The sequence below is a fragment of the Syngnathoides biaculeatus genome, chromosome 21 (assembly GCF_019802595.1).
Source record: "Syngnathoides biaculeatus isolate LvHL_M chromosome 21, ASM1980259v1, whole genome shotgun sequence".
NCBI classification, from domain to species: Eukaryota; Metazoa; Chordata; class Actinopteri; order Syngnathiformes; family Syngnathidae; genus Syngnathoides; species Syngnathoides biaculeatus.
Genome location: NC_084660.1, coordinates 6,002,093 through 6,015,624, shown reverse-complemented (window position 1 = coordinate 6,015,624; position 13,532 = coordinate 6,002,093). Strand labels below are relative to the sequence as shown.

At 52.3% G+C, this 13,532-nt stretch overlaps 1 protein-coding gene across 5 annotated transcripts; it reads left to right on the top strand.

The window, feature by feature from the left end:
• The first annotated feature begins 1,425 nt into the window (after positions 1-1,425).
• Positions 1,426-13,447, top strand: arhgef11 (Rho guanine nucleotide exchange factor (GEF) 11). Of its 5 annotated transcripts, none has more exons than XM_061808407.1 (40): positions 1,426-1,762; positions 2,125-2,295; positions 3,073-3,087; positions 3,216-3,307; positions 3,378-3,482; positions 3,863-3,912; positions 3,995-4,052; positions 4,337-4,515; positions 4,687-4,758; positions 4,832-4,997; positions 5,141-5,181; positions 5,262-5,363; positions 5,607-5,675; positions 5,859-5,963; positions 6,125-6,223; positions 6,509-6,551; positions 6,646-6,742; positions 6,813-6,935; positions 7,033-7,056; positions 7,127-7,416; positions 7,535-7,564; positions 7,808-7,931; positions 8,012-8,215; positions 8,301-8,348; positions 8,426-8,574; positions 8,670-8,810; positions 8,878-8,954; positions 9,203-9,328; positions 9,408-9,525; positions 9,632-9,780; positions 10,343-10,418; positions 10,495-10,656; positions 10,750-10,831; positions 11,077-11,154; positions 11,309-11,355; positions 11,428-11,547; positions 12,170-12,295; positions 12,537-12,742; positions 12,831-12,942; positions 13,040-13,447. In XM_061808407.1, exons 2-40 carry the CDS (start codon positions 2,261-2,263, stop codon positions 13,087-13,089), a joined length of 3,990 nt encoding a protein of 1,329 aa, XP_061664391.1. In that variant the 5' UTR covers positions 1,426-1,762; positions 2,125-2,260; the 3' UTR covers positions 13,090-13,447. The 5 variants fall into 5 exon arrangements, with proteins under 5 accessions (XP_061664391.1, XP_061664394.1, XP_061664395.1 ...); XM_061808410.1 differs by having other exon boundaries at positions 1,426-2,295; positions 7,127-7,256; positions 7,323-7,416; XM_061808411.1 differs by lacking the exon at positions 3,073-3,087 and having other exon boundaries at positions 1,426-2,295; positions 7,127-7,256; positions 7,323-7,416.
• The last annotated feature ends 85 nt before the right edge of the window (positions 13,448-13,532 follow it).

The window sequence follows — 13,532 nt, the reverse complement described above, 5'->3', positions numbered from 1 at the left end:
TATGTATATATGTATAGTATAGTATATATATATATATATATCTATATGTATATGTATATGAGAGAGAGAGATATTTTTGCAGCTGAAAGGGATCGTCTAAAGCGGGGGGGGGGGGGGGGATCCATAGTTTGAAGCAATGTGAATGTCGAAAGTACTTTACAGTAGCAGATCTCGTTTTAGGTGCTTATGCTTCAGAAAAATGGAGAAAAAAAAACGGCCGTTTTGTTACAAACCTGGCACTGCCGTACCGGACAAGGACCACAATGTACAGCAAGAGAATTCTATAGGGGCGGGGGACGGGGATATTTATAAATGACTTATGATGTCACACACTGGATGAGAAAAGAAGAACAAAAAAATATATATATCTTCTCGACGGCCTCGGACGCAGTCTACATCAGGATGATGCAAAATGTTGCGCAGGTGTTCCACTGGACTATTTAAACGTTCTTGTGGGTGCTCCACATTTTCACCTCTCTTTGACAATCTCTCCAATTCTGAAAAAAATATTATATTGTAAATATCAATGGAAATGAGGCTGTTCTTTTATTTTAATTTACTTTCGGAATGTTTTTGTTGTTGTTGTTTTTTTGTTTGTGGGATCGCGCAAATGTTGCTTTTTTTTTTTTTGGTCTTAATCTATCTTTGCGCAACCTGCGGGTCTATTGTTCATTTCAGCTTCAAAGAAATTGTGAAAATTTCACAATGGGCTGGGCCTAATCACCTTTTATTATGTGAGGTGTGTTGAGGGGGGTTATATCCCTCCCTGCACAGTGTGTGAACATGTTTTTATTATTTCTTGGCTATTACAATGGGTTTTAACCTGTGGAATAAAAAAAAAAAAAAAAAAAAAAAGAAATATGACCAAATAAATGTTCCACTTGAATGGGTCGTTATTTTGCGTATGGGTAATTAAGCTCAGTTTTGACTAGACGGGAGAGTCCAAAATCCAAATTTATTTTTGACTAAAATCTTTTTTTAAAAAGTCTAAATACAAATATTTTAAAACTAGTCAGATTAAAAAAAAAATTGCAGGAATATGTGTAAAAATAGTACATGAAAAACAAATGGGCCACAAAAATTAAGAAATTGAAGCAAAAAGTCAAAATAAAAATTAAAAACAAGGACACAAAACTAACTAATTCCAAACTTTATCAAGCCCGTAGTCATAGAAAAATTAAAATGTGTAAACATTGTAATACTTAAAAACTAATGAAAAAACAAAGTGAAATATTTAATTATTAAAATGTTGAGGGGAAAAAAATGTAGTCCAAACCCCAAAATGTAAATAAAATTATAAGGGTAAACACCAATTGTACACCTATATAAAAATGGTTAGGAAGAAAAGGAAACGTAACTTTCTAACGATACAAAAAGTCGCCTATCCACATGGGGGCGCTCGCTCAACCGCGCTGCGTGCGAGAAAGTAACGAAAGTCAATGGCCACGGATACTTCTGTGCAAGCAGCAACAAAAACAAAACGCTCATTCGGTCTCCGTCTCTTTGGGCGCTTACAGGGAGGACCGTGTGCATCGGCGAAACACAAAAGACTGCCGTCGGTGTATGTTTTTCTTTTTGATTATTTTTTCATTTATTTATTTTTTTTGGGGGGGCCCCGTAGCTGAGGAGGACTTCGTCTGGAATGGCTGCTAGCCGGCTAGCATTGATGCACCTTTAACCTCATGTTTGGACTTGCACCAGCGGTGAATGCGCTGGCCGAATCCTCCGGTTTTGGGCGGCCACGACACTCGACCTCTGCCCAGTCAGTAAGCTAACGTCGGCCCGGTAGCGTTACACCAACGTTCCGTTAAATCTTCAATAAAATTGTGCCTAATAATTTAATGCAGGCACGAAAGGCACAAAACTTGGATAGACGCTTGAATTTCGTACCTTCCGCCATCTAATGTTGAATTGTAATGCCTGTCACTGTACATTGCATGTAGTCGGTAAAATAATTTGCATCTAATTATGTGAACCACACCTCTGTTGGAATTCGTTGGCCGGCAGTCCTTTTTTTTGGGGGGGGGGGGGGGTTGGGCGGTCATGTTATGTTCGCTATGTAGTGACTGGAAAAGTGTTTTGACATATGTGGACACCGACGTTTGTTTTATGGACGGGTTTGAGCATCCTCACGAGAGCGGCGAGAGGAAAATGAGCTGGTCGCACACGTCAGTGGTGTGAAGCCGCATGCGAAAGGGAGCTTTTTGCAAGTGGAACATGGCCGTGACGAGGAAGTCCAGAGCAGCAGTTCACTGAAGACATGAGTGTCCGCCAGCCCACCTCGACCCTGGACAGGTATTGTGATGCCCAATGCTGACAAGACAAAGATGATTTCACAGGGTTTAGCTGCAACTTCCAAGAGTGAGATGTATGTATTTCTGTGTCAATCTGTCAAAATATTGCTTTCCACGAAACACGGAGGAAAAAATAGGATCGGGACCGCTGGTGCGGAGCCGTCAATACCGTCACTATGTGAGATTTATTCCCGGTGAGAACGGATCCGGCAACAAAGTATTCGTATGCGTCCAGACTTTTAGACGCCTTCAAACTTTTCCACGTAAAGCTCGACGACTTAGTCACCAGTTGCCCAAAGACAAGCGGAAGCGAGTTAACAGTCCAATTTCTTATCGGAGAAAACATCAATTTCGGCATTAAATACGGCTCCTCTATGCCGACTTTACCTAATTTTTCCACGTGCCGTCGTTTATTTTCACGTCGGGAATGTGTGACGCCGTCGGACGGGCGTCTGCGGGTCGCGCTCCAAGACATATTTCCGCGTCGACTTGGCATCGAGCGACGCTTAGCTTGACCGGCAATATGGCGACGTAAACAAAAGTTGCGTGATTTTATGACGTAGGTGCGCGAGCTCTGTACGAGTTCTTTGGCCGCTCATCCGGGGAGGAGAGTTTTCCCTGAACAGACGTTTTGCTCGAGAAGCCAGAGAGCCACTCGTGCGACTGAGCATGAAAACGTTCAAGGAAGTGGCTTTTCAAATTAAAGGTGTTCTGCTGGCGCCTGAACGTCTTCTTTCTCTTTCCCTTTGAATGGCTTTCCGCCCCGTCACGCTTTCAGCCCCTTCGCTGCTTGGTGAGTTGTCGGTTGCCGCGCGCGCCCCGCCCGCTTCTCTCCGCGAGACGCCGCCTTTCCTCCGCGCGCGGCCCCTGAACCGGCAACTCGCCTTCACCCTCGCCCGTCTCTTTGCCCCGTCGACGCAGGCTCAGCAGTCTGACCGTCGGGGACTCGGAACGCAAGTCGTCCGCCGGTCAGCAACGGGACCCGCTGGCCGACGTCCCCGACGAGAGCGCGGGTGAGTGCGGTTTCGACGGGGGTTGCTAATAAGACCGCCGTGTGGACCCGGATGTCGCCTGACGTTTCAGGCGCCGGCTTGGTCCAGAGATGTGTGGTGGTGCAGAAGGACCAGCTGGGATTCGGCTTCACCGTTTGCGGCGAGCGGGTGAAGCTGGTGCAGAACGTGCGAGCAGGTGAGTCACAGCAGTCTTGCGTCAAGTATCTGAAAGCAGATCGGATTACGTCATCCCCATAAACGTTCTGAGATAGATATGGTAATGAAAAATACGTACATCATGATTCACTTCAATGTCTATCGGAAAAAATAAATAATGGGCGGAGCGCACGTCATCCATGCTGCCGTTTTTTCATGAATAACATACTAAAAATCATGCATTTTTTGACAGTGGACCTTTTAGATTCTAACAATTTGGACGTGCTTTGAAAAAAGTTGCCAGAAATAGAACAAATTTTTGTCCAGTAACAGTATTTTGGTTCACTGCAAAACCGTCAGACGCCGGTGAGCCCGTATCAGTTGCCGAGTCAGCATTTTATTCCCCCCGATCATCCTCAGGGGGGGCAGCCGTCAAGGCCGGAGTCCAAGAAGGAGACCGAATCATAAAGGTGGGCACTCCCTCGTGGCAACACAGCCAACGGGGCTCTTCGTCACCGCTTACTTCCTGTCCGTCCCGCTCCCGGCCTCCAGGTGAACGGTTCGCTGGTGTCCTCCATGTCCCATCAGGAGGTGGTGAAGCTCATTAAATGTGAGTCATCGCCACTAAAAGTGTTTTTTTTTTTTTTAAATGCCACCAAATCACTGTCTAAATAAGGAAGTAGTATAATTATCGGCGTCGAGGGAGTATATCGATGGAATGGATCTGAAAAGAGAGACGAGCATTGTCGACCCGGAGCTAAGTTCAGCCCGGGTCATTCGTGGAAGTTACGTAGCATCTTCACAACACACTTGCACTTCTGTTGTCCTTAAAAAAAAAGATATATAGATCAAGTCCCGTATTTGCCATTTATCTTTGTCTACGTAATGCCACAGCCGGAACGTATGTAGCGCTCACCCTGCAAGGACCGCCCCCTTCGCCGTCTTCCTTCCCCGCTGATCCGCCAGCCAATCAGAGAATGTCGACTCGCGGGGAGTCCCCACCCCCGCCGGCTTCACCATCTGGACCGAGCGGCACCCCCTCCCAAAGAATCACCGGACCCAAGCCGCTTCAGGTCAGCGGGATTCGGCATTTTAAGCTTATTTTGGAATATCAATCAATCACGTTCCAACATCACATATCGTTTCCAGGTGTTTGCGTCGGATGTGTTTTCTGATCACAATTTCATGCTGTGAAATAAAATGTCCAAACCGGTCCAAAATCGTTTTAAGTGGTTGTGCTTCAGGACCCGGAGGTGCAGAAGCACGCTTCTCAGATACTTCGGAAGATGCTGCACCAGGAAGAAACGGAGCTGCAGGTACCGCGCGCACGCGGCGACGACCTCACAGCGGCGGGTCGCGTCAATCGCTACGTCGCCGTGCGCTTTTCAGGTCTTAATGGAGGAGCAGTCGCGGAACCCGTCGCCGTCCCTGGAGGAGCGAATCGAAAGCGCCAAGAGGCGAGCTCGCCAAGTGCGCGTCAAGCTTGAGCAGGACGCGGTGAGGACGCCCGCCGGCGCCTTCGCGATCGCCGCCGATGTCTCCCGCTCTTCTCCCGGTAAATGTTTTGCTTCTTTTGTGCGCCTCCAGGAGGGAGCGCGTCGTGGGAGGCGAAGGTTCGCGTCCTCGTGTTGCCGGTAAAGGCAACAAAGTATTCGCTCTCCCTAAAAGTCCTTCTCGTCCTCTCCTCTTTTTTTCCAGCAGGGCGCTTGTCGCTGGACTCGAGCGAGGGCGACCCGGAGGTAGGCTGCTCCTCCCGCCCGCCACCCTGGCATGTTTGTAATTGTGCCCCCCCCCCCCCCCCCCGCCCCGTCCCACCCAGGCCTTTGAAAGCCCCCACTCATCCCACTCATCTCCCTCATCTTCCTTCCGGAGCGTTCTACACCCGCGGCAGAGCTCCAGCACGTATCCCCTCTCGGATTCGGTGAGCACTTCCCGTCTGCCGCCACGTTACTTCCTTCTACGCGACGGCTCGCACCTTGACACGTTGACGCGTTGTTGAAAAAGATTGCAAATAATTCTGACTTCCAAGTCGAAGAGTTTATTTATTTATTTATGTTTGCGGCGTACCTCCGTCATCATCATCATGACGGAGGGATGCCTCCTGATGTTTCGCCAAGTCCACATCGGTAGTGGAAATTGTGTGCACGTGTGTGTCGGGCGACAGAGCGGCAGGGCCCAGATCATCGGTCCCGACGAAGAAGACGAGGAAGACGACCGTTGCGTGTTGAACGAGGTGAGCGTTCCTTTGCTCTAGTTCTGATTGGGGACTGGAGTCATGTGACTTGACTTGAGTCGGACTTCAGCCACTAATTTGAGGACTCGAGACTCGCCTGCCTGTTCTTGATATTTAGTCGGGATTCAATTCAGTTTTTCGACCTACTTATGTGATTTTTTTTTTCCCCCCCATCCCGTGCAGATGGACAGCCCCTTCCAGGACATGGAGCTGCTGAAGTTGCACCCCGCCCACATGACCGTCTTCCTAAGATACGTCTTCACGCAACTTCTGGACCCCAACCCGCTGGTCAGTTGCCCTGAACTTATTCGCCACGCGGCCCCAACCTTTGTTATATATATGTAATAACAAAACTAACATATGCGTCATCATTTATACTCTATACTTGTATATAGGACCACATGTAACAATACCAATCCGTGACTTGATGTCGTCTGCGTGCACTGTAGCTCTTCTACCTGTCGGTGGTGGCGTACCTGGGCGCCGCGCCCAAAGACGCCCGCTCCCTGGCGCCGCAGATCTGCTCCCATTTCCTCGATCCGGACGCCGTACGTACCGCCGCCGTTCACGTCGCACGTCGGAACGGATCATTTGACCTTAAAGCTCAGGCGTCACACCTGTAAAGTTTCCAAAATAGATATTGGAATGAAAAATACGTGGAAAATTATTCACTTCAATCTCCATGCGAAAAACTAAGTATGAGCAGAGAGAGAGAGTCATCCTTCCGAGAGAAAAATGTAAAAAAAAAAAAACAAAAAAAAACCTAAATGATTAAAATTCATAATCCTCCTCGCCCTTGTCACGGCTGAGCACTCCATTCTGTTTTCTTTCAGCCGTTGAAGCTCAAAGTACCGGAAGACTACCTGACAGACATTGGTAAGAACGGCGGCGAGGGGCGGTCCTGTTCTCTTGTGTCGTGGCCTCAACGCGTATTCGTGTTGTGTTTTTGTTTTGTTTGTCTTCCTCCCAGAGAACCGATTACAGGCTCAGGAGGACATTCGCGCGCCGCTGTCTGAGCTGCAGCAGCAGGTGCTGCCCGTCATCCAGGACCAGCTTCTGGACTACAGGTACACGGGGCAGCCGCGGCGGGCGCCCTTCTCGCGTGCTTAATCGGAGCCGGCGTTTTGGTTTGGACAGGAACAAGCAAACGATGGGCCTGGGCGCACTCTTTGGCGAAGGCGACCTGCTGCTGCTGGACGGCGACCCGGTGAAAGAGCGTCAGGTGGTGGACAAGCAGGTCACCGCCCTTTGGGAGATGCTGTAAGTCCGCCGTGCGCCCGACCTCGTCCCAGAGGCGGGGCGGGGCCGGAATCACACGACCCGCCCCTCAACCTCTGCCTTTGTGTTCCCGGCGCAGGTGCAAGCACGAAGAGGACAGAAGGTAAACGGAAACAAGAGTGGGAACCCGTTGTTGTCGCTCTCCGCTCTGCAATCATCGCCTCTTTTCTCAGCTCCTCCCCGCTGGCGTCGGCCGTGCACCTGTACCTGCGCCACGCCGGCGTCAAGCCGCGAGACTCCAAGGCCTTCCCGGGTCCGAGCGGCGAGAAGGAAAAGTGGCTGGCGTTCCTCAAGGCCAAAAAGGTGAGCACACGCGGGGCGCCGGCGGCGCCCGCGGCAGGCGCTTCACGCCCGACGTCGTCTCCTCAGCTGAGCGGCGCCAGGAAGGAGAAAGACGGCGAGGACAGGAAGAGGAACCCCATCCTGAAGTACATCGGGAAAGCTCGGAGCGCATCTCAGTCCAGTAGGCGCGCCGACGTCATATTTCTAGCATCAGTCGGCGACTGCTTCATATTATTTTGATCTATATTATTTGATTTCCTCATTTTGATTTTTCTGTCGGCTTGTTTTTGTTTTCATAGCATTCCATGTCCCGTCGCCCCCCGCCGAAGGTACTTTTTCCCCTCGTGTTTTGTCCTCCTTAGCTCCCTCACGTCTTTGTGTTCAGGCTGGTGAAAGTAAGGCTTACTTCCTTTGTCTTTGTTCTGTCGTTTCTTCGCCCTCCATGTTTGTAGTTGTGAGTCGAGCTTGTTTGAGTCTTTATCCTTTCTCGAGCCTTCATCCCGCTTGACAAGCAACTGCAGCTTTGTGCGTGTTTGCGTTTTTTTTTTTTGGGGGGGGGCGCGTGTGCACAGTGCGTCCAGGAAGCGTCAGGAACATCATTCAGCAGTTCGAGAGCAACTCGGAGACGGGGGCCGAGGACGGCGGGGACCCGCGGGCGGCGTTGTCCGGCGGGCGAGGCGAAGACGCCGTGGCCTGGTAGGACACGTGACTCCCCCGCGCGTGAGACCGGTTTGATAGATCCGACGAGGTCCCCGCAACGTGTTGTGCGCTTGCAGCCCGACCGGCTCCGTGCGTCTGGCGCGCAGCGAGTCTTTGAAGGCTCAGGGCGAAGGTCGGCGGCGGGGCGTGGCGTCATGCGGCGAGTCTGTTCCCCGCTCTCGCAGCGACGTGGACATGGAGGACCCCGGTGACGAGAGGGACGGGCCGGGCCTCAGACTGCAGCACAGCGCCTCGTCGTCGCCGTCCGGCAGCTCGGCCAGGTTAGGTGGCGTTCGCTGACGGGCGACCGGGAGGCGGGCGCCGACGTTTGTAGTCCGCATCACGTTTGTCCCCGTTCCCCCTCAGGTCTCTGGAGAACCTCACACCGCCGTACACGCCGCGCTCCATCCGCAGGTGACATCGGATGCCGTCCCTCGCCGGTCGCGCGCCCGCCGTAGACGAACGGTGACGTAGCAAATATTCGCGCGCAGGAGCTTGGAGTCGCAGCTGAACTTGCTGCTGGACGCCGCCGCCCCCGAGGAGGAGGCGTGCGAGGGTCAGAACTGGCAGGAGACCGTGCCGCCTCAGCTCTTGGCCACACTCAGCCCGAAGGAGGTGGAGCGCCAGGCGGTCATATACGGTGCGGACGGGACCGCCGTTTGTTGCCGTTTGTTAACCTGGCGTGGAAGAAATGACTTCCCTTCACGTCAAGCAACATTTTGTTGTCGTCGGCAGAGCTCTTCAGAACCGAGCTGTCGCACCTGCGCACACTCAGAGTCCTGGACCAGGTCTTTTTCCAGAAGATGCGAGCCGTGCTCAGCGCAGAGGAGCTGGCCTGCATCTTTCCCAACCTGCCGCAGGTCTACGAGCTGCACGGTGCGTACGCCCGTCGGCATCGCGCGCCGCCGTCCGGCTTCAAGGTCGTCGCGCTTTGTTCTTTCAGCCAGTCTGTGCGAGGCCATGAGGAAGCGGCGCGAGTCCATCATCGTTCAGGACGTCGGCGATGTCGTGTTGGCAAGGGTGAGCCCGAGATCGGTGACCCCCGCCAGTCATTGAAGTTCCCTAAATTTGAAACGTTTCAACCCTCCGGCCGGCTAACACGAGCTACTACTTTGCTAGCATGACGCGATCAAAAGTGTCAGGCAGCTAGGTGCGAATAGATGTGTTTTTCAGGAAATATTTGAGTGAATATTCTGCCCCAAAAAAATGTGTAGGTTATTGATAACTGCAGTAGTTCTATGTCGACGTGCGCTTGTGTATTTGTCCAGTTTGAGGGTGCCGCCGGGGAGGAGTTTCAGGAGCAGGCGTCCCATCTGTGCAGGCAGCAGTCTCAGGCGCTGGAGCTCATTAAGAGCAAACAACGCAAAGACCCCCGCTTTGCCCACATCGTCCAGGTACGCACAGGCGGGCCTCCGCCCCACCTCCCGCGCCGAGACGGCCGCCGCGCTTCACGCGCCGCTGTGCCCCTTGCAGGAGTGCGAGGCGAGTCGCCACTGTCGCCGTCTGCAGCTCCGAGACCTGCTGGTGTCCGAAATGCAGAGGTTGACCAAGTACCCGCTTCTTCTGGACAACATCATCAAGCACACCGAGGGTGAGCGCCGGCGCTCGTCCACGCTTGCCGTCACGTGCGGCGCACGCAGCTGTACCAATCACGCGTTCCCCCCCCCCCCCCCCCCCCCCCCCCCCGCCCCACAAAGACACGTCCGCTGACCTTCCCGCTCTCCGGCGGGCGCAAGCCTGTTGCCGTGGAATCCTGCAAGCGGTCAACGAAGTGGTCAGGGAGACTGAAGACCGCCACCATCTGAGCAAGTACCAACGCAGACTGGACGCGGCACCACAGTTCAAGGTAACGTGACCCTACCAAAAAAAAAAAAAACCAAAAAAAAAAAAACCACTGAGACGTGGCAGTAACACAGCAGCAACAGACTAGCACTGTGCTAACGCTAGCGCGGCGCTTACAGAGCCGGTTTAAAAAAAAAAAAAAAAAAACATACCTGTAAAAGTCAATTCCTCGGCACATATATACCACCGGTCTAACTCTTGACTTTTCCGCTCGAGCGCTCCCTTGCGGGCGTTAGAAAAAAAAAAAACTGAACAAATTAGCCGCATTACCGCGTAGGCCGCAGTGTTGGAAGCGTGTGAAAAAAGTCGCGGCTTATCGGCGGGAAATTACGTTATATTCAATTCTGCGCTAATTAGCTCTTTCTTCAAATCATCAATCAAGCAAAATTCATTTATTTTAATTCATCGATTTCATGTAGATGTAACATTTTCAACACTGAACCCCCCCCCCCCCCGGTGAGCTCACATAAATTGGCGTCGACGGCGCAATAAACCTTTAAATAAGTAAAAACGAATCCACAATATTTCATTTTTTTTTCTCCACTTACTTCCCGTATTGGTCGCAGGGTTTGGACCTGAGCACCAAGAAGATGATCCACGAGGGTCCGCTGGTCTGGAAAGTCAGCAAGGACAAGCAGTTAGGTCAGTAGAGAATTGAATGTGGTGTAAAGGATGACGTGGCAGAACCGGGCCTTTCTTGCAACGCTGCCGCCATCAGACATCCACGCGCTGCTCCTGTCCGACTGCCTGCTGCTGCTGCAACGCGGGCCGGACGAGCGGCTGCTGCTGCGTCACCCGTCCCGCTGGCTGGGCGGCGGCGGCGGCGGGGACAGTCCGCTGGTCAAGTTGGACTCGCTGCTGGTGCGCTCGGTCGCCACAGGTGAGCTCGGCGCCGTGTTGCAAAAAAAAAAAAAAAAAAAACGCCTCCATGTCAACTCATTGCCGCCCGTGGACACCCCCCCCCCCCCCCCAGACAACAAAGCACTCTATGTTATCAGCGCTACCGAGAGTCAGATCTACGAGCTGGTGGCGGGGACGGCGTCGGAGAAAAACATGTGAGTGCTTGTCGTCGACCTCTCCGCCTTTATTCCTTTTCCACGCTCTGTTATTCAACAATTTCATTGGCGGTAACATGCGGAAAAGTGGCAACGTAGAGAAGACTGGATGAGATTTTTTTCCAGAGTTGTTGACTTTTCCTTGACATTGCGACAGCGCTCGAAAATGGCGAACTCACGGTATTTGGGGGGCTGTATTTTTGGGAGTGACTCGGAGCGGAGCGTGACGCGGGCTTGTGTTTCAGCTGGAAGGACTTTTTGGAGAAGACCGTCGCCTCCGCCGCCAGCCCGCCTGCCGTCGGTTACGGCTCGGCGGCCACTGTGTGAGTACTTTGGGGGAAAAAATTAATTGGCTTTCACGATCGACCAAGTCGCCGTTTGTCGGAGAAAGAAACACGGTGGACTAACCGCCAAGGGTGTTTTTTTTTTTTTTTTTTTACCCCCCCCCCCCCCCCCCCCAACTACCAACCCTCCCAGTCTTGCCGCTGCGTCCTCGGCGGAAGCACCGGGCTGCGCCTGCACAGGTAAACGCCGCGCCGCCTGTTCTCCCTTTTAAGTCGCAGCCGACGCTGACCGCTCCATTCGACTTTCGCCAGATAACGCTGCTCGGGCCCAGACCGAGACGGCGGCCGGCGCCGCGGCTCACGTCGGGACGGGAGAGTCGCGCAGCGACGGAGGACACGGCGTCGGCGTGGCGGATGCGGCGTTGCGGGACGGTAAATGGGACACATCCGCAGGGGGGGGTTGGGTTAGACGCCACGGGGACACGGCTCGTGCGGACTTTAAATGTTGTCACGACGCTCATACGCTTTTGTACTTGCTTGGATTAAAAAAATATATATACCGTAATTCACGGTTTATAAGCCTCACCCAGTACATATGTAAAGGAAATACCATTGGGTACATACATAGGCCCCAGCCGTGTAAAAGCCGCAAGTGCCGCATTGAAACACGAGATATTTACAAAGAAAGACGGTAAACAGAGAGTTTAACGCTAGCACCGCGCTAACAGAACCCAGTTTAGGAAAAAAAAAAAAAAAAAAACATACTGGTAAAAATCACTGAGACACGGCAGTAACACGCTAGCGCAGCGCTAACAAGGCCCGGGCCGGTTAAAAGTCTCTTCCTCGGCGCATATATTCCACCGGTCTCACTCGTACCTATTCCGCTCGAATGCCCCCTTGCGGCCGTTTGGCGGCTTATAAAACGGAAATTACGGAATATATATTAATGCAAGTTAAAACAAGTAAAGAAAATCCTGTTTTGGCATAAATTCTGAAATTTTATTTTCAGCCTTTATATATATCTTTTTTTTTTTTCTGTGTGTGTGTCCGCCAGTGAAAACGCTGCGGCAGCTCCTCTTCCTCGACGCGCACGAGGACGGCCGGAGCCGCGGCGTCCGTAGCCCGGCCGACGAAAGCGCGCAGGATCTCGGTGGCGACCGATGGGAGGCGCCGCCAAACGGTAAAGCTGTTTGGTGAAATAATACAGACTCTTAATAACTCTTGACGCTCAATTTTTTTTTTTGTGATGCTTCTCTTACACACAAACACGCGCGTCCGTTGCTCAGCGATGGCGACGGGTTCTTCTTTCTCTGTCCCCGATGACATCACTGATTATGTGACGCCGCCACCTGAGCACTCGTCATCACCGGCGAGCCGCGGCGCTCGCGTCGGATCCTCTGACTGGTCGTTTTCTTGAACAGGAAACGTCTTTTTCCCGGTCGCGCCCGGACGGCGAGGCGAAAGCGCCACCGACCCGTCGGACAAAGAGGCGGCAGGATGCGGCTTGGGAAACGACAAGTGGGACACGCGCGACGAGGAGGCGTCGCGGCACAGTCACGCGATCGACAACGTGGAGGCGGTCTTCCACACCATGGAGAACTTGATGAGCAAGCTGCGTAAGCTTAAGGTGAGTTCACGGGCCTCCGGGTTTAGTGACATCGACGCTGCCGTCTCCCGGTCGGCGAACGGACGTTCACTGAGTTCTCTCCCCGAAGGACATCGAGGGCGAGCACCGCAAACTGCTGACGTCGCTCCGGGAGACGCCGGCCCGTCGGGAGGAGGAAGAGCGACCGTGCCGCCGCGCTCCCGACCGCGGTTCGGCGGACGGTGAGAACCGCGGGCCGGAAGCGACGCGGCAGCGCCGCAAACGTCCGCCGTTCGGCCTTAACTCGCGCGATTTTTTTTTTTTTTTTTTGATCCCAAGGCAAGGAGGGAAGTCCCACCCAGGCCCGGATCCAGTCCACAGGATTGTGAGAGCCGCTGGAAGCACCCCAAGCGGGATCTCCAGTCACCCAGCACTTTAGCTATGAAGCAGAAACCCCCCCCCCCCCCTCACCCTTAGCCCACTGACTGCATTTGGCTTGTCTTTGGCCAGTGGTTCTCAAACTAGGGTCTCCGAACCCCAGGTGGATCAGCGAGCCGGAGCTTGCAAAATAATTAGCCGTGATTATTATTATTATTATTTTGTCTCATTCACCAAAAAAAAAAGTGCATACCTACTGTACAAACGGGCATCGGCAGAAAACGATCCCTAGTTTAGCTTTAAATCAATAAAAAAAAATCAGTAAATATCATGCGAATAAAGTTGCATTTTTTTTTTAAATGCACTTAAGATGTGACTTTATTCCCTCAGTAAACATTTAGTTGGACGTTCTAATAATTTGATTTTAACTTTGGAAAAAGATTTATCCTCGTAA